At 30.8% G+C, this 23,275-nt stretch overlaps 2 protein-coding genes across 4 annotated transcripts in view; both read left to right on the forward strand.

Annotated features, from left to right (window-relative positions):
• Nucleotides 1-13,828, forward strand: part of LOC129944106 (proton-coupled amino acid transporter-like protein pathetic) — a 52,538-nt gene extending 38,710 nt beyond the window's left edge. For all 3 annotated transcript variants that reach the window (XM_056053297.1, XM_056053296.1, XM_056053298.1), the window contains exons 4-10: nt 3,741-3,824; nt 3,889-4,039; nt 6,079-6,285; nt 6,367-6,818; nt 6,885-7,028; nt 11,081-11,192; nt 11,268-13,828. In XM_056053297.1, coding sequence (XP_055909272.1) covers nt 3,741-3,824; nt 3,889-4,039; nt 6,079-6,285; nt 6,367-6,818; nt 6,885-7,028; nt 11,081-11,192; nt 11,268-11,420 — 1,303 coding nt within the window. In that variant the 3' untranslated portion in view covers nt 11,421-13,828. The remainder of the gene's footprint in view (nt 1-3,740; nt 3,825-3,888; nt 4,040-6,078; nt 6,286-6,366; nt 6,819-6,884; nt 7,029-11,080; nt 11,193-11,267) is intronic.
• A 751-nt stretch (nt 13,829-14,579) lies between these two features.
• On the forward strand, nt 14,580-22,938 carry LOC129946727 (proton-coupled amino acid transporter-like protein pathetic). The gene is made up of 7 exons (XM_056057022.1): nt 14,580-14,823; nt 17,267-17,417; nt 21,107-21,313; nt 21,449-21,900; nt 21,965-22,108; nt 22,467-22,578; nt 22,654-22,938. Exons 1-7 carry the CDS (start codon nt 14,750-14,752, stop codon nt 22,804-22,806), a joined length of 1,293 nt encoding a protein of 430 aa, XP_055912997.1. The 5' UTR covers nt 14,580-14,749; the 3' UTR covers nt 22,807-22,938.
• The last annotated feature ends 337 nt before the right edge of the window (nt 22,939-23,275 follow it).

Here is a 23,275-nt window from a genome sequence, read left to right on the forward strand (position 1 = left end):
CTCGTTAATGACAAGCTAATTAAAACATTAACAATTTGTTTTTGAAGCTTTGCATGCCTACATATGTAGTGAATCTTTTTTTTGACTATAATTAAATGACGTTTTCTGTCCATTAACAATTTGTTCTATGAATCTACAACAAAAATATTATAATATGCAATTTATTATATAGACAAAATAAAATAGACACATGTGAATGGTCGCATTCACAAAGCTACTGAATACGTGGTCAAGGGATTCTGATTGGCTAAATCTAACTACAAAAGTAGTTGAAATTTCCCCTCTGACGTAGTGTAAAAAAATTCGGCTACAAAGTTAGTGCAGAATGATTTTGACGTTTCACAATCAGCTGCTCGGTAAAGTAACACGAATTCAAAATGAAATAAATTGTTCAATATTAAAATACAAATATTATAAATCATTCAACTTGTGTCTTAAAATTGATTTAGAAACACAAAAGATAAGTTAAAGTTATCAAATCAAAATTGTTTCTTATTTTATATATTTGCATTTGTCAATAATATGACAGTTTTGCCTACGTATCCACTAGCTTTGACACTGCTTCCGTTAACTCTTTCTTAAGAGTTTAAAAACTCCCGTAAGAAATCTTTCAGACACGCTCTCCAATTCTGACCCCAAAAAATAATCTTAGGGATTAAAATGTGAACTTCCCTTCTTTAAAACCTTGTTTTGGTTTGTATTACCAGGATCTTGTTGAAGAATATATCTATTTCTATTGAAAAGGGTATTTGTTTAACAATTAACCAAACCCTTTACCACTTCTCTATAGCACAACTTGTCAACACTGTTCAAATTTGTTCCAAAAATTTGCGTTATGTGACACTTTGTCTGAGTGAGGCTTTCAATCTAAGCATTATAGAATTATTTCATGCTCATTTTTTGCGTGCCACAGTAAAAGCCCTTTGACTATTTCCGTCGAGCGACGATAGTCCTTTGTTCCCTAATCAGCGTTGAAATGGATCTGGTGAATATATCTTATTCGTTGGAAATTATCTGTCTCTTCAGAAGGGGTTTAAATCTTTATTGGCATTCGTTCTAGTAGCGTACAAATGTTGCCAAAGTTCGGACAATTGGCCTGAGCAGACGATCTTCTCTTGAAGATATGGGAAACTAGAGGAGAAACCGATTCCCGAACAATATTGTCGTTCGTAGTGGTTTTTAAAAGGCGACAATTTAACAGAAGTAAAATGAAATCTGATTGGCATTTACTCATAATAAATGAAAGTCTTGAAGTTTTGTAATAGAATTCATATACGTACATATATATACTTTTTGTAACAATTTACAATTCAGCAATTTTTGTAACAATTTATAATTCAGAATTGAAAGTGTTAAACTGTCAAAGTAAAAAATTTGTTTAAACACAAGTAATTGTTTTTGGCTTGGGAAAAAACAATGGCTGCGTTCAATCTAGTGTTGGATAGGTTATCTTGGATAGGTGGATTTTTAGATACCTTGTTGAACGAGTTGGATAGCTGTATTGAGATTGTATTTCCAAAAAATAAAAACAACCTAGAAAATTGGTCATCTACAAAACTAGAACAAAATAAGTCAATTTTGAAGTTTAAAAAAATAGATCATAATTACCTTCTAAAATTCGGAAGGAAATAGCTTCTTCATTGTCTATTATGTACAGAACATACTCAAATACAACTTCAACTAACATTTTGTATCTTTTTGTTTAAAAACAAATACAAAATGCTGAAATCAATTTTTAATTTTCTTGAAATTCAACCATGTGTTGAATCAGCCGTTCTGTCAGATACCTATATACCCCAGAAATTCTTGGATACGTTTGGATTCCTTTTTTGACATCTCAGTTGTTTTTGATCAGCTGTTATTTTACACGTAAAATACTAACAAAATGGTATCCGGATACCCTATCTTTCTGAGATTGAACACAGTGAATGCATTTAAAAGCCATACGTCATCTAAGTCGAGTCACAAATTTGTATTATACAATGAACCAATGTCGATGCCACTCTTGGCTTTTTAACCTTTTTGAAAAAAAACTAAAGATTTAAATGTTTAATTTTTTTTCCTTGCTTTATTTGTTTTGCAATTTAAAATTATAAAAATTGTTTTATTTTCAATTTTGATATTGGTCGATTGACAGATCAACAATTTCTAACAATTCAAAATTATTCAAATTATGCAAACAACATTTTAAAGCAAGGGATTTGAAATTAAGTGAAGGTTCTTTTATCCGATTAGCTGTCGTTTTGGCATAAGTGAACTTGACTTAATAGTTAGGGAAATTTTCAACTTTCCAATAAATTGCCTTAATTGGCACGCAATTTTTTGTCAGCTGGCCAATTAGACACTTGCAAGTCCCTTGCGTTGTCTGAACCTGCCCATTGCTCCTGTGATGTATAATCATACTTGGGTTTGTGTTTACCTAGTGATTTCCTATTTGTTATTAGTTTGGTTCTCTTCTGCCATTAAATTGCTCCTTTAACTGCAATCGCAATAGCTCTCCAACAAGCTCGCCGTTATTTGTTGCTATTGCATTGTTATCCCCATTACTAAAATAGGCATGTATTTTCAAAATGTCTGATGAAGCGAGGATCTGTTGGCCTCTGCCAAATACTAATTTAATCATCTTTTATGAAGTTTAACATCAACCTATTGCTGTATTTGGGATCATTAATGTATTGACATAAGAAGTTTTCGAGGATACTCGAAGTCAAATTTGAAAGCTAATGGTTTCTTAGGATTCTTGGTACTTTTATTTAGTAGTGGCTTACAATAATAAAAAAATGCAAAGTTCAGAAACTTCCTGTAATCGTAACATCCTGACAGGGTTTGTTGTTATGTAAACCCTTTTAAGGTTAACAAATGAAAACGATTGTAAAACGAAGATTGGAATACATTTTAACAGATTTTAGTATCACTATTCCAATAAGTTACAATCGTCTTCCAATAGCAAGATGTGACAATAAGATGATACTAAAAATCCAGATAAAATGTGCAGTGGAAGCATTTCAGTTTTTGGGTAAGTAGTAAAGAATCTATTGCCAACAATTCAACTTGGACTATAAAAACAATAATAATATGGTAACTTTTTGTTTATTAATGTTGAGTATCAAACAAAATTGAAGCAAATAATTTAACTATGGATTTGAGAGGTCAAAGCCTCTGTCATTTCAATACTACACTCGTATATCCATGTAAACAGTAGTAACATGATTAAAATTTTAAAAAAATCTGCAAACGTTGCAATAAGACAATTCGTCATAACAACATTCCAGACCAAAAATACTCAAGCTTAGCTGGCATTCTTTTGTATCTTATTTAGGTTTCAAATTCTTAAAAAAAAACTTTAAAAAAACAATACCCATGGCAAACTTATTATATGAAACTCATATTCACTTAATGTAAACCTTCTAAAATGTAGAAGAATAGTATAACCGATATTATGTTTATTTGGTTTTTATTATGACCCATAATGATGCAATAAAATTTCGAATTGCACTGAACTGAAAAATGCATTTTACGTGCAAAATTGTACATTTTAACTGAATTGACAGAATTCATATTCTCATTCATACGTGTAGTAAAAAATTAGTTTTTGTTTTTAAATTTTTGATGGTTTAATTTTTTTAGGGCACATTTAGAATTTAGTTGAGTTAAAAGTTTAGGTTAGATAGGTTCAACGAGAGCTGCAACAATTCTGTTGATTTTTTGTTTTAACAATATCGATTATAATTAATTAATAGATATAAAATGGCCGATCCTGAACAAGGAGGTGAAAAAGGATATGATCCGTTTGCAGAACGTCTTACAATGGAAAGTGCAACAACGTAAGTTTATATTTTTTTTTTAATTTTATTTAACACAAATAACAATTATTTGTTTTTTCTTTAGTGACAACGAAACCCTTACACATTTACTTAAAGCCGCCCTGGGAACTGGAATTCTATCTATGCCAATTGCTTTTATGTATGCCGGATTATTTTTTGGAATAGTTACAACAATGTTTACAGCTCTCATTTGCACACACTGCGCGTATGTTTTGGTAAGTTTAAATCTTCGACTACCGTAATACTGACTATCCGTGAAATTATTAAATCATTTTTATATCTTAACTAAAATGCGGTATTTTGAACTTAAAAGTTGTACAAATTTCAATTTCCTTAATTCGTTCCGAATTTAAAAAAAAACAGCTGCAGGCGCGATGGGGCACCTAGTTTCTCAATTCAAATATAAGCCTACATATATGTTACATGCCAGATAAATAAAAACACAAATATGAAATAAGTCATGCATGATGCCAAGTACTACGTGAATAATTGTTAAAGTAAAAATTAGTACAAAACTAAACTTTTCATTTAAATAAATTCCCGTATGTTGGCATTCAAATCAAAATCTTTCAATTTTATAGTAAAACGTAATTAAGTCAGGGATATAATAGGCGAGGTAATAGTTGATTGTCAATTTGTTGATATGCAGTGGTGCAAGAATTCATCGGATTTTTGGAAAGCGGTGAAAAGACTGAATTAAAATGAGTATAAGATACATAGTGATTTTGCAAAGACGACTTAATTTGTGGATTACACATAATGGTTTATTGAAGGATTTTCAAATCAGTTTCAGAGCCAGTTACTCCACGGTCGACCAAATTTTTGTCCTTTTGAACTTCCTACGAACCAAAAAGAAACTTTACTGTTTTTTAGTGGATTTTAAAGCAGCGTTTGATGCGGTGGACAGAAATGCGCTCTTATACAAACTTTATAGTCTAGGGATGTCCAGGAAATTCGGTAAAGTCCTCAAAAATATATACGATGATACTAAAGCCGCGGTTTGGAATAGTGAGAAAAACTCTAAATGGTTTCAGATTGAAACAGGCGTCCGGCAGGGGTGTGCGTTGAGTCCTCTTTTATTTGTGCTCTTTGGGGATGACCTTACCGACAATATTGGTGGAGGAGTGTAATTCGCCGGGAAAACGATCAAAGCACTATTCTATGCCGATGACATTGTGCTGTTTTCAAATTCACACAAATCACTGCAACTAATGATAAATACACAGGTCTAAAGTAGAATCTTTAAGTCAATTTAAGTAAATCTAAAATAATGATACTCAAAAACGGAGGTGGAAGAAATAAACGATGGAGCTACGATTCCAAATTGATTCAGGTGGTGAGAGAATTAAATTATCCAGGAGTGCGGTTTACAAAGAATTTTAGTATGGAAAGACATCTGAGTGGAAAACTTATAAAAACAAAACGTGCAATCAGAACTTCCTGGCAAAGTGTTTCTCAAAGCACAAAGTAGCAAATTTCTTGTGTTTGAAGCAGTGGGTAGGTCTATTATGCTTTACGTAGCACAGGTCTGGGGTACAAACAGTACAAACGTGTGGAAAAACTGCTAAGATTTTTTATTAAAAGAATATTTCATCTCCCCTACAACACACGAAATTACATGGTTTTGCTGGAAATTGGACTATGGCCTTTCCTAATTGCTCGCACAGTGTTAAATCATTATAAGGGTATTCTTAACCCCTTTAGTGCGCGCATAATATAAATAAAAAGTTAAGTCATAGATTTAAAAGGCAAATGTGATAGTTGATTGTTAAATTTTTTGATATGCTGTCGTTTTCAATATTGTTCTAACTTTTTTTTATAAATACGATAAAGCCAGCTGGGCCGAGATGATCGATTTTTTTACGCGGTGCGGGACCACCTTTCGTTTCCCAGTGAGGTTGTTACTTTAGTATTAATTAAATCATCATTCAAATTTGAAAGTACTTCCCCAAAGATCGGTTAAATGTTATTTTTACAACCTAGAATATTTTTAGATCTTATTTTTATTAAGAGCAGACTTATAACTAAGGTTTCTAGTACACTGCAGAACTTAGCTTTTTCTTGTGGCACTTCGTTTATGGTTTGATAGAAACTTCTCCGGTTGAACCTTAGCCTTATAACGGGTAAAACTCGTGTCTTACCTTCCAATCAATCCATTCGGACCTCCTTCCGACTATTGAAGCTTTTGAAAGATTTTGATATATTTACCAAAAATTAAACATATTAATTAATATAAAATTTGTCTCTCTTCTAGGTTCAATGTGGACACAAATTATATCACAAAGAACAAAAATCAAAAATGAGTTTTGCCGAAATATCTGAAAAGACATTTATGCTTGGACCTGGCTGGGTTCGAGCATTAGCTGTACCTTCGAAAATTGTTATTCTCTTTGGATTATTTCTAACATATTTCGGAACATGTTCTGTATATGCAGTTATTGTTGCCAAAAACTTTCAACAAGTAAGTAAAAAACACAATTAATTTAATTTTGTATTCAGATTACAAAACTCAAACAAAACCGTTTTTTTTTCTATCTTCTAGGTTATTGAGCATTATTATCAAAGTGAAATCAATTTGAAAATTCTTATTGCAATTTTACTTGTTCCATTGATCCTTCTAACATGGATTCCAAATTTGAAAAGCTTAGCACCAGTTTCAATGGCTGCTAACGTGTTTATGGGATGTGGTCTTGCTATAACCTTTTACTATTTGGTAGTTGGATTGGCTCCAATACATGAACGTGAATACGTGCAGCTATCCACGTTACCATCGTTCTTTGCTATAACTATTTTCGCTATGGAAGCTATTGGTGTTATAATGCCACTTGAAAACAGTATGAAGACACCACAGAATTTTGTTGGAGTTTTTGGTGTTCTGTCTAGGGGAATGTCTGGTGTAACAGTTATCTATATTTTGCTTGGATTTCTTGGATATTTGAGATTTGGAAATGATACTGGAGAAAGTATAACTCTTAATTTGCCCGTTGAAGAAGTGTAAGTTCTTAAATCTAATAACTATGATTGATTAGAGCTTCTTTTAAATGAAATATTGTAATATAGACCTGCTCAAATTGTGAAGGTGTTGATCGCCTTGGGAGTTTATTGTACTTTTGGACTTCAATTTACTGTTTGCCTGGAAATCGCATGGGATGGTATCAAGGATAACTTCACAAAAAGACCTCTTCTTGCTAATTATGTTTTAAGGTAAGTGAATAAAACAAAAATTATCTTTACGAAAAATGTATACAAAATTAACAAAAGCAGATCACCTTAAGTAATCGTCTTTATTTACATTGCAATGTGTTGGAACATAACATACACATAGCTTCATATTTTTAATTGTATTATTAATTTTTTTAATATTTGTATTCAAATTAATATCAAATGAGTACCGTTTAATATTTAAATTTCAAAGAATGAAAACATTATATAAAAAACCATGTTATTCGTTTTCAAAACTATTTTATATGAATGTTATACACTTTCCATTCTGATTTTCGGCAGTTTGTTTGAACTTTTTTTGTGTCTATCCATGGTCACAATATTATTGTTTTATTTTCAAGGCAGCTTGCATATCAGCTAACTTTTTACTAACTGTTCAGATTGTTGAAAGATATGATTGTAAATTTACTTAGGGGCTGAAAGTTTAACTAGCAACTAAATTGCCGATTTACTAATTTTTTGATCAAAATTAAAATAATAGTTTCAAAAATACGAACTTCTGCAGTAAGAACAATTTAAATACCTTAAATTGTGAATGTAACACAAACAAGCTGTTTTCTTGTTCCAAACAATCTTTCAGTTCAAAGTACAAGTTTACAATTTCAAATTGACACACAAATTTTTAAGTTAGCGAGTTTTTGGAGTTTTATTTAAATTAGCATTTTTATTAATGTTAACGCAAATCTGTTATCAAAAGTTATGCTTTAGAATATTTAATCTTAAATCTTTGATTTCATAAAAATAAGACTGGAATTAAATTAGTAAAACATTTATTAAAAGCCAGCACTTCGTCATTCGAATTAAGCTTAAATTATAAATATTCACAATTCACTTGTTTCAGAGATATGTTCAATCCTTTTTATTGACATATTTGCATTTGTTGCATTGTATTGTGTTTAATTTGATTGAATCGATGTAAATAATGTTCAGATAATTCTAGACCATGACGAGCATGAAAAATTTAACTATTTTTCAAAATTGAATAAGAAAATAACTTAAGAAAAAAATAGAATTTCCGCTCTATTTTTCTTTTCTTCAAAAATTGAGAAATGAGCTTAATATCAGCCAATTAAATAAAACATTTGAAACGAACTTTTTGCCCATGAAAGTTTGTAACATTATCCTCGAAAAGAAATGAAAGTTTCGGTACGATCTCAATAAATAACATTTTAACAGAATTGTAAAGAATTTAGTAAGAAAAATCATCTTTTAATTCGGACCTTTGATTAGAACACCCTCATGAAAATAAATAAAAGAAAATGAGCAGTGAAAACTTCAAAATTTTTTTATTTTGAAGTCCTTACATTTACAACTTATTCCGAAAAAAATTATTAATGTGTTGTACCACCACCGTTAACTATGACCTCGTACATCCTATTGGGTAAAGAATCATATAATTTCTTCATATAGTCCAGGGAAATAGTCTGCTAGGCACTTCTTATTCCTTCAATAAGTTCTGCATCAGTTGGATATTGCCTTCGAGACTCATATACCTTGCATGCTAGCCAAACCAAAGGGTACTTTTTGGAGCTCAATCCAATACTTTACGACCTTAGAGGTGTGCATAGGGGCGTTATCGTGTTGGATATTTCATTCTAAGAGCCCAAAAATATCGTTGATTGCAGGGAACGCCGTTCTTAGTACATTCATACGACGAGTAAGAAATTGTAATTCAACTGTGCCATAGTACGTTATAGCCCCCATACCATGACACCAGCACAGATGTGCAGTCGATATAAAGTATGCTCTTCCTTTCGAAGATCATGAAAGTAGTAAGCATAACCATCGAGGTCCTCCAAATTTTCTCGTCTGAAAAGAGAACAAGCTGTCACTCCTTCGTCCAGGACATATGTGCTCTAAAGAAATCGAGGGGTTGCGTCTTTCGAAGTTGGTTAAGAAGTGGTTTTTTTAATATTTAAATGTTCTTTGCACAGTCCGCACTCATGCTTTTACACCGGTTTTTTCTTTAATCTTGGCTGAAGCGTCGTGTGAATTTTTAAGGCAATAAGTAGACCAGACGACACAACAATATTCTAAAACAGGTAGAACAATAGACATAAATAAGGTCTTCAAAGTATAGGGATCCTTAAAATCTTTGGAATTCTCATGTAATCAACATGAAATCTAAAGTCAATTTTTGAATCAAAAATCACCCCAAGATCATTTACTTCAATTACCCTCAGAAGACTAACATCATAGAATTTATATTCAAAGTCAATAAGGAATGAAAACATAGATACACTTAAAGTTTTACACTTCGAGTAATTCAGCTGAAGATGGTTGTAGTTGCACCAATTAAGAAAATTGTTTATACATATCCAGCTGCATGAATTATCAATCTTCAAGTGAAGATGTTGCTGTGAAAACTTTCACATCATCGGCGTACATCAAGCAGTTACAAAATTTAAATATAGAAGGTAAATCATTAAGAAAGATTATAAAAAGAAGTGGACCCAAATGACTGCCTTGTGGAAGACCCGACACAATGTCTATAAGATTTGAAACAGAATCATCTATTTTAACATCTTGTTTTCTATCAGAAAGGCATAAATCTAACCACAGTAAAAATGAAGCAACATCTTAAGCTTTTGTAGGAGAAGACCATGATGCACGCGGTCAAAGGCTTTAACAAAATCAGTATACAGGACATCAACTTGTCTACCCTTTTCAACATGATTATAACAATAATTTGCAAAAAGACTTAAATTAGTACACGTTGATCTACCCTTTACAAAACCATGTTGTTTTTGAGACAAGAAATTCTTGACAGCAAAATAAAGTATTTGGGTGACCATTTTTTCAAAAAGTTTGGGAATAACTGAAAGTTTTGATATTAGTCTATAGTTCTTCACTAAGTGCTTAAGACCACTCTTATAAATGTGATCTATATAAGATATTTTCCAATCATTAAGAAAAACACCAGTATGTAAAGATTTACTAAAAATAAGGTTTAAAACACTGCAAAGTGAATACGAACATTTTGACATAAGAATAGGAAGAATCATATCAGAGCCCGGTTTTTTTGACACATCAATTTCTTTCCAAAACATCTTGTTTTGAAAAACTCTGTAGTTTAAAATCAATCAAAGTAGTTATATCAGGATACAAGCTGCTAATATTTTTTAAAATATCACAGTTATAAAAAGTTTGAAAGAATCGAGCAAATAGGTCACATGAGGACTGAATATCATTGGATATGATTTCATCGTATTCCATACATTGAGGAAAAGGTGAAAAATTTCTTTTAAAGTTCAGAAATATTCAAAAAGATTTCGAATTATATTTTTTATATTTGATTTAGTATTTATAATATAATGTCTATACAAAAACTTGTTGAGAAAATCAAATTCGTTTCTTAACTGAAGAAATACTGCACGATTTTCCGAAGAATTTGTTACTTTATAACGCTTAAATGCCTTACTTTTAGCATTCTCTAAATTTTGTATCCTTTTGTTAAACCATGGAAGTTTGAACGACTTTTTTTTAGTTAAGGTAGGAACAAATCGTTCAATGCCTTCATTAACAATACTTTTTAAACATGCAAACATATAATCTAGAGACTTGCCTTCCAATAAATCCTTCCAGTTGACAGTATTATACAAATTATTTTATGCCGTGAAATCTGCCTTTGCAAAATTAAATTATAAATAATACAGCTGAAATTTTAAGGAATTACCGTAGGCCATCGAGCATCTACATACATATGTACATAAAACCGAATAATTAAAGTAATCTTTCCATTGCTTATTTAATTTATTAATTTAATAATAATAAATTGAATCTTCTTAGCATTCAATATCATGGCTGAAAACCATATTGAGAAGAATTCTAACAAAGTAGAAATGTAACCTTTGTCCCTTAACTCCTCAAATACCTTGAATTTTAGCCACGAAAAGCAAGCTGATTTTTGAACTTTTATTTCTTATTTCAACCAATATTATGTGGAATACAACAAGCATTTTTTAATTATATTATTTCCTTTAATTTCTAACATATAAAAAAATAATAATCGTTTGTTTAATATATTTTTACAGAACTACTCTAGTTGTTGCTGCCATTGTACTGGCAATTGCTGTTCCAACAATTGCCCCATTCATGGGTCTGATTGGTGCTTTTTGCTTTTCAATCCTTGGTCTTATAATGCCCGTAAGTATATTTTTATTAAATTATTACAAAAAGTACTTTACATAATTTCTTTTTGTTTATTTATTTCTTTTTAAGGCTGCAATTGAAACCATTATAAATCTTGATACTGGTTTTGGTACCTGTAACTGGATTCTCTGGAAAAACATCCTTATTTTCCTATTTGGAGTGTTTGCTCTAGTATTTGGATCGAAGAGTGCTATAAAAGATATTTTAGTATTATACCAATAGTTATACAAAGAATTGCATGTTTTTTTTTAATTATGTAAAAAAAAGGAAAACAAAAAGACATTTACTTTTTAATTCCTTCACAGGGTCTTTATTATGTAATAATAATTTTGTTTAATTTAATTTATTATTTTTTTTGTATACAAACAAATTTATATTATAGCAAAATCTAAGTGCTTTGCAAGGGCAAGGCGAGTTGTAAAAAATAATGTATGTAAGTTAAAGTAACAGGTCTATTGTTGAAAATTTAATTTGTTTTTTTAAATAAATTGTATAAACAAGTGTAAGTTAAATAAGTTAAAATGTATTTGATCAAATATTTTTACAATTACATATAAATTGTCTTCCCAAGATTTTATTTTATTGTAACTGAATGTTTTTTAAAATTTTATATTTACTCGAATTTTCTTCTTAAAGCTCATCTATATGTAAACAAATTTAAAATTTTTAACTGATTTTAAACAGTAAATTATTAACTATGATATTAAAACTTAACCTAATCCAGTTTATGTAACATTTTTCGAATTAGAGTGATAAAATTGTCCTAAGTGTTTTCCATAGTTGAGGGCAATTGTATTACACTGCCAATTTTGTAATAAAATCTGTTTTTTATTTTGGAAAATATACAAAAAATTCATACATTTTTAAAAGTCTCGAAACAATTTTCAATACAATTTGAACACTTTTAGTAAATAATTATGTTTTTGAAATCTTGAAACATGTTTGGAATACTTTAATTTCAATTTAAAAGGGGTGTGCAAAATTGTATGGCTAGTCCTAACCCTTTGCAAAATTGTGGAAATTACTAGAATTCTTTATATAAACATAAGAGCAATTTCACGATGGGTTGTATGAAAGTTTTGTTGAAAGGGAATTTTGGAACAAATATGGAATTCTATAAGAAATGTTGCTGTTTGACAGGTACTATTGCGCCTTGCTGACATAAAAACATTCGTTGAAATATATTTGTGTATGCGTAAGGCGTATTTTTCGCTTTTTAAAATTAGTATAATATCCAAGAACACAAAATTTGTTTCAAACACGAAATGTGCAATTTTTGTATACAAACAAAAATCAAATTCTTGTCAAGTCTGTATACGATAGAATAGAAATAGCTTATACCAAGGATTCAATTAAATATATGACCGAAAATAATTAACTTACAACTCGCTTATATCGTTTCAAATTGATCTCAAATTTTAATACAACAAAAAATACGTAGGCCAAGGCCAACATGAAAAATCGGTATTCAATTGAAATTGTACAATTGCCTGTCGCTTGTTTTTGTTATGATGAATTTGATTTTTCTTTTTTATTATTATTTTAATTTTAATAACAACAAACAATATTTTACAATGTACATTTTAAGTACAAACATAAGTGCATGCATAGGAACTTCAGGTTAACTTTTTAAATGTACCTGTGAGGTCTGAAAGTTTTTTTTTGGACCAAGTTTATTATTACCAGCATTCATATATTTCGTTCAGTTTTTTAATTAATAAAAAATATATTTATACTTTCCGCATAAGGCAAGGATTGATATTTATGAAAGTATCCGGTTTAAATGTTTTATCTTCAAGAAAGGTACATCATTTAAAGTAAAGTCTGGATTCTTTTTAAAACTTAACGAAAACAATAAAAATTACTAGGGCTAGTTTTGATTTGCAGAATTGTTGAGTAGGAATGATTTGTAGAAATTATTTTTGTAAAAATAAATCCTTGACTGTGCTGTGAAGAAAAAATAATTTCACAGGCATTTTTAAACTAATAAATTGTATTTAATTGTAACTAATTGATGAAAAAAAAAACAAAATTATTATTTAAAGTGCCTCCAAATAATAATAATAATTGAAAGAAAAAAATAAAACAATATGAAGCACAATGCTTATTAAACCATAAAACATGTTTTAAAAATAGAAACTATAGGATTTCGTAATGTTAAAAAATAAGAACAAACATAATTATGTTAAAATGAAGCTTAAAACAAACTTAATGGTATTGTCTTTAAGTTAAATTTAAAAAAGATATAAAAAAAATAATAGTACCTTTATACCTTTAAGATATTGGTGTCCTATAGATTTTAAATTTGCGTTTTATAGAAACTCATAATTGTATTTTAATTTATTTAAAATTAAAAAAAGAAAACAAAATAAAACCAGAAAGAAGCATGCTAGAGTTACAACATGTTACATTAAAAAAAAAAACGATAATTATAATTTTATTTTAAAAGAAATTGTATTTTTTTATAAAATAAAAGCTATTTTTATAAGCAATGTGGCTGCATTTATTTGTAAGAACCCAAAATAAATAAAAAGAATAACAATACACCGAGCTGTTAACTGTCCACATTTTTACAAATTGAGTTTTTTGTTTGATAAGCTGAATTTAATAAAAATAGAAACAAAAACCAACAGTCTTGTCTTAATTTTTTTTTTAGTTTTAACTTTTAAACTAAATGTGTTTTAAGTTTTGTTGGGAAGTTAAGTAAGCTGAGATAAATGTTAGTATATAACGAATTGAATGGTTTACAGCTGTTCATAAGCCTTTCTATATCGTGTTGTAGAATACTTAGGAAATACAAATATACTTTGTTGGTATACCTAAAGTTTTAAGTGGATAACTTTGGGAATGTGAAAGATTATTAAAACTTGCTCCCTAGGAATATGTTAAGGTAAATTTGACTTTCCTTGTATTCGAATTTTGCACAAAGGAGTACACTCGACTAGGGAAACACTATATATTTATATTTTTCTCTTCTTATTCTCATTGGACAGGATTTAAAGCTGCATAATCTTTCCTAAAATGTGTAGAACGTTAATGTTTCTAGTTGCATTTTATTAATATTTAATTTTTGGACCAACTTGCCGAAATTTAGCGCTTTTTTCGTGTAAAACTGTAGGTCATACGAAACCTATTTTCTAAATCACTATAGCACAAAAATGATTGGTAAGTACATCCTTGTGGTACCTTAACTTGCTTTAGCACGAGGAGTATTTTGTCTTTTCTGGGATATGCTAATTTAAGTTCTTAGAAAACTTCACAGTTTAACTAACCAAAAGCATGCAAGTGAAATGAAGAATCACAACTCATGAGATTTATAGTGAAACCTTGTGATCTAATCATTTAAAGATTCTATTTCACTTTAAAAAATTTGCTTTTTTTTCTAATTATAGAGCTGAAATTTAAAAGTCAAGTTAAAAATAAAATCAAACTTCCTAGTTGTTTATTTGTTTGTGCATTGAATTAAATTCAATAAAATTCGATACACACAATAAAATTTTGAAGTTCTTAAATAACAGTTTGTGCAATAGTATACATATTATAATATCGATATGGCGAATATTGAATATGGAGGCAAAGGTTTTGATCCATTTGCAGAAAACTTGGTCATGGAAAATGCAATGACGTAAGTAAATATTCTTAAAACAAAGACAGTTGATGCTACAATAATATTAAAATTTGTTAGCACTTCGTATAAAATATTAAAATCAATAAATAGGTTCTAAAAATGAATTTGAATGCATTCTGAAAAATAAGTGTTCTGAATTTAGATTGATCTCAAAAAGGTCTACAATCAAGTGAATTCAAAAGAAGCTTTCATGAGGCATGAAAGCCGTGTTTTAAATCATATTCAGCCAAATTTTGTGAATAATTTTTTGATTTAGAGATAACGGAAGTGATATATACATACATGATCTATTTTTGAAAATTAGTAACATGAATAATTTTCAAAATTTGGCTGAGAATTTTTTTGTTGGGAATTCAGTTCCTATGTGAATTTTAACCCATTTGAACAAATTTGGAATTACAAGGAACGATGGAAAATTAAAAGCAATTCCAAATTTATGAAATTCGACAAAACTTATTTGATTAGATGGTTATGAATGCATTCGTTAATTTAGAATACACAGATTTTATTTTCAAAATGTATACGTAGTTTTATTTGAAAGCGAATTTTTAACTTCCCATATGAAGGTATTGTCATCGGTCCAAATTTTCAAATGGAAAATTATCACATTTCTCTACGTTCTAGAATCCTAGAATCTAAATCAAAGATTTTTTTTAGAGTTGTCTATGTGTGCGTACGTGCGTAAGTTCGTTCATATCTAAAGAACCTAAAAATTATACTTTAAATTAAATATCTTCAGGATAAAAGAAAATATTGACTTCCAAGTTGTTTCATGTCATAGAAATATTATTAGTACTTTGTAATATTTAAAGACAGTGTTTTTCTATAAAAATAACTTGATTTAACTTCTCGGATACATCTTTTAATGAAACGGTTTGAGGGGTTGTATTTCAAATACTGTATCTCAATATCATATGTTTCAAAATACTGTATATACAAAATGCTGTATTATCAAAATACTGCATCTCAAAAATTCTGTATTTCAAAATGCTGTTAATAAGGCTGAAAATAAAAATCGTTTTGACAATGTAAAAAATGTGCGCACTTTATAGTTTTTAGCGATACATTCTGAGACACAGAATTATAAATGTGCAGTATTTTAAAATACAGAATATCAACCATACAGTATTAAGACCGTATCATAAAGAATTTTGACCATATAGTATTTTAAAATACAGCATTTCGACCTGCTCGTAGTACCCTTGGCATGATGGTTGGTGCTTTGGACTGCCATGCCAGAGGTTTTGGGTTCAATAACTCCCTGCCCATCCCTGCGACTAATTGACAAATCCTCCAAGAGTAATTATTGTCATGAAAAGTGCATTCTCAAGTTAGCCGTTTGGATTCGGCTTAAAACTGTAGGTCCCCTTTATCTCTGACAACATTACTCGCGGATAGAAATGGTTGAGAGTTATAAGTCTCTATGCCCTAGTTCTTCACGGACTGTTGCGTCACCCAATTTATTAACTTCCCATAGGATTTGTCCGATTTGTTGACTTGAAAATTTTGACATTTCTCGACGTTTCAAGGTCTATAAAGTCGAAATAAAATATTTTTAGAAAGATTTCTGTGCGTGCATGTGTACGTATGTTCGGGACGTTGTTTTCGTCATCCATAGCTCAAGTACCAGAGAAGATATCGACTTCAAATAAATTTTGTTATACCGATACTAATACAGAAAGATGCAGAAAGGGCTCTCAAGAAAATTGGGTTGTTGTTTTTTTTACCATAAAAGTTAAAAAAACGTCAACATTTTGGTTAAGGCTAAATATCTCAAGAACCAATGATGCTAGAGACTTACCTAAAAATTTAATATTGTACATTATAACATAATACCAAACCCAAATATTTTGGGAAAAAATCCAATTCAGAAAATATTGTTTTCGATATTCAGTATTTTTTTTTTTTATAAAAATCCAACAGTCCGTTTTCTTATTAAAAAAAAATCTACAAAAAATATTACTATTCTTGGTAATTTTAAAACTTTTTAGATTAATTCAACTGGAAACTTTTTTAACCCACAACGAAAACCCACAAACTTTTAAGCAAGACAAATCGACAGACGGGATGGGAAGTTATCAGTGTCGCATCCCAGCCTCTTTGTTATTTTTTATTTCGACCCGTTCCCCAATGAAATAGCTTAAATTTAGGTTCTTTAAATAATTTCTCTTAATAATAAATTAGCTTGTTAAAAAAATTGCATTTGAACATTTTTGGCAGCTACCAATGGGAAGTTCTTGTGTTGGTCGCATCCCATCCTCATTTTAAAATATGATTCTGGATCTAGACGCAGTTAAAAGTTTAACGATATGTTTTTTTTAACCTTAAGAAACTTACGAAATTTGTATTACCTTTATACTACTTAGTTCGGGAATATTTTATCACATTAAGAATAATAAATTATTTTTTTAATCCAAATTTCTATTTCTATTTTATTTAGAGATTGCCAAACTTTAACTCATTTACTAAAAGCCGCCTTAGGCACAGGTATTCTATCAATGCCAATAGCTTTCTTGTACTCCGGACTAATTCTGGGAATATTTACTACTGCGTTAACAGGTATCATTTGTACACATTGTGCATATGTTTTGGTATGTAAAATAGTCAATTAATTTTAAATTTTATGTTTCTTTAAATTTGTGGAAATAAAACACACACATTTATTTATATGGGTGATTATACAAAAGTTGGTCAACTTTGGAGGATATTTTGTTTACGATAGTTATTAAATCGAACTTCTACACGGGTGTATATAATATCTAATCTAATTAATATATTGTTCCCAATCGGGCCAGTCACTTTTTCGAGTACATTGTAAGATATTTAAAAAATTCAGAATTTGACTGACGAGGTGACATAGTACTGATACATGTTTTACACAGTTTTGAAAGTATTATAATGAAATTTAATACAAATTAGTAAAAATTAAAAATAATTATTTATATGTAATAGTGGGAGAGAATACTATACCAGTTTTGAAAACTAACTTTTGAAATTTAACGTAACGTTATTCACTTATATTGTACAACTTTCGCATAGTTATAAAAAAATATTTCTTAGTAATCAATTACTTCTTCAGGAATTTTAACTGGTCACTATGCTTCGTCGATAGTGACGTGGATTCCAGAGCAGATATTGTAACAAATTTAATTCTTTGTGGAATGAGAATTTTTATCCCGAATAGGGTGAAATCTATCAAACACAAAGAGAACTCATGGTTTGATTTGAGCTGTAAGGAGGTTATTAGGTTCAGAGATGTAACTTTCCGTTGTTATAAAGCCAACCCGACTGGGGAAAACCGGAGTAAGTTCAAACAAGCTAGAAAGACCTGTAATGGTCATATTCGACGAACCAAATTTTTGCATTTTCAGAAATTAAGGCAAAATATACTACATTGTCCCAAAGGTAGCAAAAATGTAAGGTCATTTGTAAAAACGTACGAAACACCACGTCATCCTCGGTTCCAACGCTCGTCCACAATGACACTTTCTATGTAAGCTCGATTGATAAAGCCAATTTGCTAGCAGCACAGTTTGCTGTTAATTCGACGCTACTGGAAAGTGTCATGAGTTCTCTTGTTCTTGAGAGCGTAAATGATTCTATGGCACGAATCTTCTTTCGCACTTGTGCAGTCGCAAGAGTACTAAAAGACCTGGATCCGCTGGCCCGGATAGTATTCCCTCTATTGTTCTGAAGAGGTGTTCTTCAACGCTGGCAAAACCATTGCGTAAGCTTTTTCATTTTTCCTACTCTACAGGTCTCTTTCCGAGCGGATGGAAAATCAGCATTTGTACAGCCTGCCCCTAAAAAAGGCGAATTCTCCTCCCCCTCAAACTATCGTCCAATTGCACTCACATTCCTTCTTTCCAAGGTCATGGAAAGTATGGCTTTCGTAGCAATAGGTTCACTGGTGATCTCACGGTTCATCTCACCGAACAGTGGAACAAATCTTTACATAGTTTTGGAGAAAGTAAGATTATTGCACTTCATATTTCAGAGCATTTGATAGGGTTTGGCATCAGGCCCTCTTATAGAAAATGAGTGCTTTCGGTTTTCATGAATCCCTCCTTCATTAGATTAGTTATTACCTTTCGAATCGTTCAATACAAGTTGTATTGGATGGATTCAAGTCTGAAAACCACAAAATAAATGCTGGAAGCCCCAGGGCTCTGTTTAGTCTCCAACTCTCTTCCTTTTATTCATAAATTATCTCTTGTCTGTCACTTCTAATCCATTAAACTGTTTTGCTGATGACAGTACCCTCAGCTTTTCATATTCGTTTCTAGATTCACATCCTTGTCCGGAAGTGAACTTCAACGGCAGCGTGTGATAAGCTCATTAAATACTGATCTTGACAGCAATGGGAAATTAAAAACCTTGTAGAATTAATGCTTCGAAAACTGAATGCTCTCTCCTGTCGTTAAAGTGTAACGCACCCCCGATGCCTTTATTTATGAGTGGCACTTGTATCCAGGAAACCAATCAACTATCAGTACTCGGTATGTGTAAGTATTACAGATGACCTCTTATGGAATGATCACATATTCGATATCGCCAAAAATGCTGCCAGGTGCTTAGGATTTCTCCAACGATGCAAGAAATGTTTTACCCCCTCTGATCTAGCTTTAATCTACAAAGCTTTCATCCGTCCAAAGATTGGATATAATTCGCATATCTGGACAGGTGCCCCTAAAACAAGGGCTTAAAAATGATAGACGACAGAACTATAATCGAAACATTTACATAGCTAGAACACCGCCGCAATGTTTCATGCCTTTCGTTGTTTTATCCATATTTTTACAAACAATGTTCTGTCGAATTAGCCAGCTGCATTCCACCCCTTAAACTATTCAGCCGTAATACTCTCACTTCTAGGAATGCTTATCAGTTTACCCTTGAGTTCAATTTCTGGCGTACTGTCAAGTATAGAGATCCTTTCTTAAATCCCACATCGAGAATTTGGAATGCTTCGGCCAACTCTGTTTTTCTTTCCCATTTTGATGTTCAGAACTTTAAGACAAATGTGCACCGGTATCTCCTTTTAAATCCTTCCCTATTTTCCTAACGCCTTGAGTGCTTGTTAATTATAAAAAAAAATCTCAGAAACCAGACACAGGACTAACGCCATAGGACTGACTGACGAAAAAGACGAAATTTAAGATTATAATTAGGACTAATGTTTTTTTTGTAATTTCTAATATCAACAAACTACATTTTAACAAATCAAAGTCTAATATGAATAAATAAAAATAAACTTTAGATTAACAAAAAATAACGTCTCACCATAGGACTGACGTGTTGACTGACTTAGCACTTGTATAGACAACAAACATAACTTAAACTCTGGTACAGTTATGGTGGCCGTCAAATTGTGCAATTTCATTACCAACATTAAAATTCAAAGTTTGATTTGACGTTAAGTCGGCGATATTTCGCACGAGCTTCAAATATAAAATCTGATAGAAAAGCTACCAAAAAATTGTCTTCCAATTAAGGCAACTTTGTTGGAAAGTTGACTGGAAAGTTAGTCAAGAAAAATCTCTCTGACTATCGAGTCAAGTCTACTTATGTCAAAATGACAGTTGATCATGTTTTTTTTTATTCAACTGAAAGCTGAACTTTATTACTCTATGATTTATTTATTTTCTGCACAGTTTTATTTAATGCTTTCTGTAAAAGGTTTCCTTGTTAATTTTGAAAAGAAATAACTAATATTTCTCTACAATATAAAATACAAATCGTGATAGATTTTAAGCTTGCCTGAGGAGTGTGTTGTAAACTCTAATTTGTTGGTACTCTTTGTACTATTAACTTAAAGTAGAGGTTTTCGAAGTAAAGTTCTGAATTTGAACTTCATGACACTTAAAAAACTAAAACTTGTTTTGGTCAAAATATCCTTTCAAAGAATGAAGTTGACTGCAAATGAAGTCCCTTATGTGGCCTGAACCTGTCCAATGTGTTTGAGAAAAAAAAGAGATATTAGGTTTGTTCCCAAATTGTTTGGGCAGAAATTATTGGCCTATCAAATTTTGAGCAGTTTAAAACAAGAAAGTGCTTAAAATATGTGGTGCAATAGCTCAGGACCTAGTGACTTATTGCATTCAAATATTCCCCCGTGCAAGTAATTTCAAAAATGGTAAGGGCCTACAATTTTTAAAATTATAGAAAATTGAATATTTCTTTCGGTCGCGTCACAGTAAATGTTTCCACAAATTTTTCTCAAAATGTTCGTTATGGTTAGAGGTCGTTGTTTTGTACCTTTTAATCTATTTTATTTCAGGTAAAAAGTGCACACCGATTGTACTATATGGAACAAAAATCAAAAATGACATTTGTTGAAGTATCGGTAACAGCATTCATGAGAGGTCCGCCATGGGTTCAAAGCTTTTCATTTTCCATAAAGATGCTGGTTCTTGTTGGTCTATTTCTAACGTACTTTGGTACTTGTTCTGTTTACACTGTCATAATTGCTAAGAATCTACAACAGGTACGTTTTCTAGTATTGCGTAGTTGTAAATATATCTTTTGAATTAATTTAATACCTCTTTTTCGTACAAATTCGATAAAATGTCTATAACTTTTTGTAGCCTTTTAAATTGATTTAATTACTTCCACATTCTAGGTAATCGAACATTGGACTGGACAAACGTATAACGAACGAGTTCTAATTGGAAGTTTATTGATTCCTTGTATATTGCTCACATGGATACCTAATCTCAAGAAATTGGCTCCTATTTCGATGGTTGCTAATTTATTTGTAGGACTTGGTCTTGGCATCACATGCTATTACTTATTGATTGAAATTCAACCCATTGAGGATAGGAAATTCTTTCGCATACACACCTTACCATCTTTTTTCGCAATAACCATTTTCGCCCTTGAAGCCATTGGAGTAATGATGCCTCTGGAAAATAGCATGAGAACACCACCACATTTCCTGGGTTGTTGTGGTATTTTATCTCAAGGAATGTGCGGAGTAACAATACTTTGTATATTGATTGGATTCCTCGGTTATTTGCGCTATGGTGAGGGCACCGCAGAAACGATCACTCTTAATTTACCAGTTGATGAATTGTATATAAAAGTTTGACATGAGTTTTGAGCTTTCATATAATATTTTGAATATGATTTTTTATAGACCAGCTCAGTTCGTTAATCTGTTGATTGCTATGGCTATGTTTTGTACTTTTGGTTTGCAATTCACTGTTTGCCTGGAAATTACATGGAACGGTGTAAAGGATTACGTTCTGAATGGCTCACTTCTTGGGAACTACGTTGTAAGGTAATAAAGAGGATTAAACATTTTAGTAAGATAGACGTAAAAATCAGGCCACTAGTTGAAAGTCACATCTTTTAAAAGAATTTATAGACGGGACAAAATCAAAAGTACATATGCCAACATTTCACTGTGGTTTTTTTTTAACTTTTTAAAATCAATTAGACTTAATTAAAATTCATACCTTCCAATGAAAAAAATATTGGAATTAAGATTTAGATAATTTCTAATTCCTAATTGATGATTAGACTTTGTTCACTTGTAAATTATCACAGTGACCGAAAGATCAAAATTGTTCCATGGACTTTTGATTTTGATCCTGAAACTTTTAAGAAAAATTAAACATTTTTATTAAACATTCCAGAACTCTGCTTGTCATCGCAGCTGTAGGACTTGCAGTAGCAGTACCTTCCATTGCTCCATTCATGGGCCTGATTGGAGCCTTTTGCTTTTCCATTCTTGGACTTATTATGCCCGTAAAAGAAACCCATACAAATACTCGTATATGTACATAAAAAAGCTTAAATATTTCGTATTCTCTTTTTTTTTAGATTTTAATTGAAACAGTATTAGATTTAGAATCTGGTTTTGGGAAATTCAATTGGATTTTATATAAGAATATTTTCATCTTAGGCTTTGGAGTATTTGCCTTAATATTTGGATCGAAGAGTGCATTGGAAGATATCATGAAGCTGTATGAATAGTTGTTAATTATTTTATAAAGATGCATAAAACAATAATATGTGATTGTTGTTTTTTGTAAAATTTTGTGACCTATGTAAAAGTTTGTAGGTACTCCGTTTAAAAAATTATAAGTTTAAATTTATTGTAGTATAAAAAGTACAACTGTTTTATTTTTTTCTTTGATTTGGGATATAAAGGGTGAGCCAAATAAGATTCTTGTTTTGTAGGGTAATTGATGCATTTTTTTATTCTTATACAATTAGCCACGCAAAAAATAAGGACGCGTTTCTACTTTCAGAACAAGAATGAGTTCAAGGAAGCGATTTTCTGGAGTTGGAGCAACATTTAAATTTTGGATTTCCGTGTTTTGTTGCAAAATCTATATATAGTATAGTAGGATTTTACAGGAATAACAAAAACAATATCCATAGTATGAAAAACTACTATAAAAGTTAGAGTAGAATCTTACTATGGATGGGTTTTTGACAT

Source organism: Eupeodes corollae, chromosome 2 (genome assembly GCF_945859685.1).
Source record: "Eupeodes corollae chromosome 2, idEupCoro1.1, whole genome shotgun sequence".
Lineage (NCBI taxonomy): Eukaryota > Metazoa > Arthropoda > Insecta > Diptera > Syrphidae > Eupeodes > Eupeodes corollae.

What these genes read in the sequence shown, in the direction of transcription:
- LOC129946727 (XM_056057022.1), top strand. Translation starts at nt 14,750, where the DNA reads ATGGCGAATATTGAATATGGAGGCAAAGGTTTTGATCCATTTGCAGAA. An exon ending in CTTGGGAACTACGTTGTAAG is followed by an intron (nt 22,109 to 22,466) that starts GTAATAAAGAGG and finishes TAAACATTCCAG; the next exon opens with AACTCTGCTTGTCATCGCAG. An exon ending in TTCTTGGACTTATTATGCCC is followed by an intron (nt 22,579 to 22,653) that starts GTAAAAGAAACC and finishes CTTTTTTTTTAG; the next exon opens with ATTTTAATTGAAACAGTATT.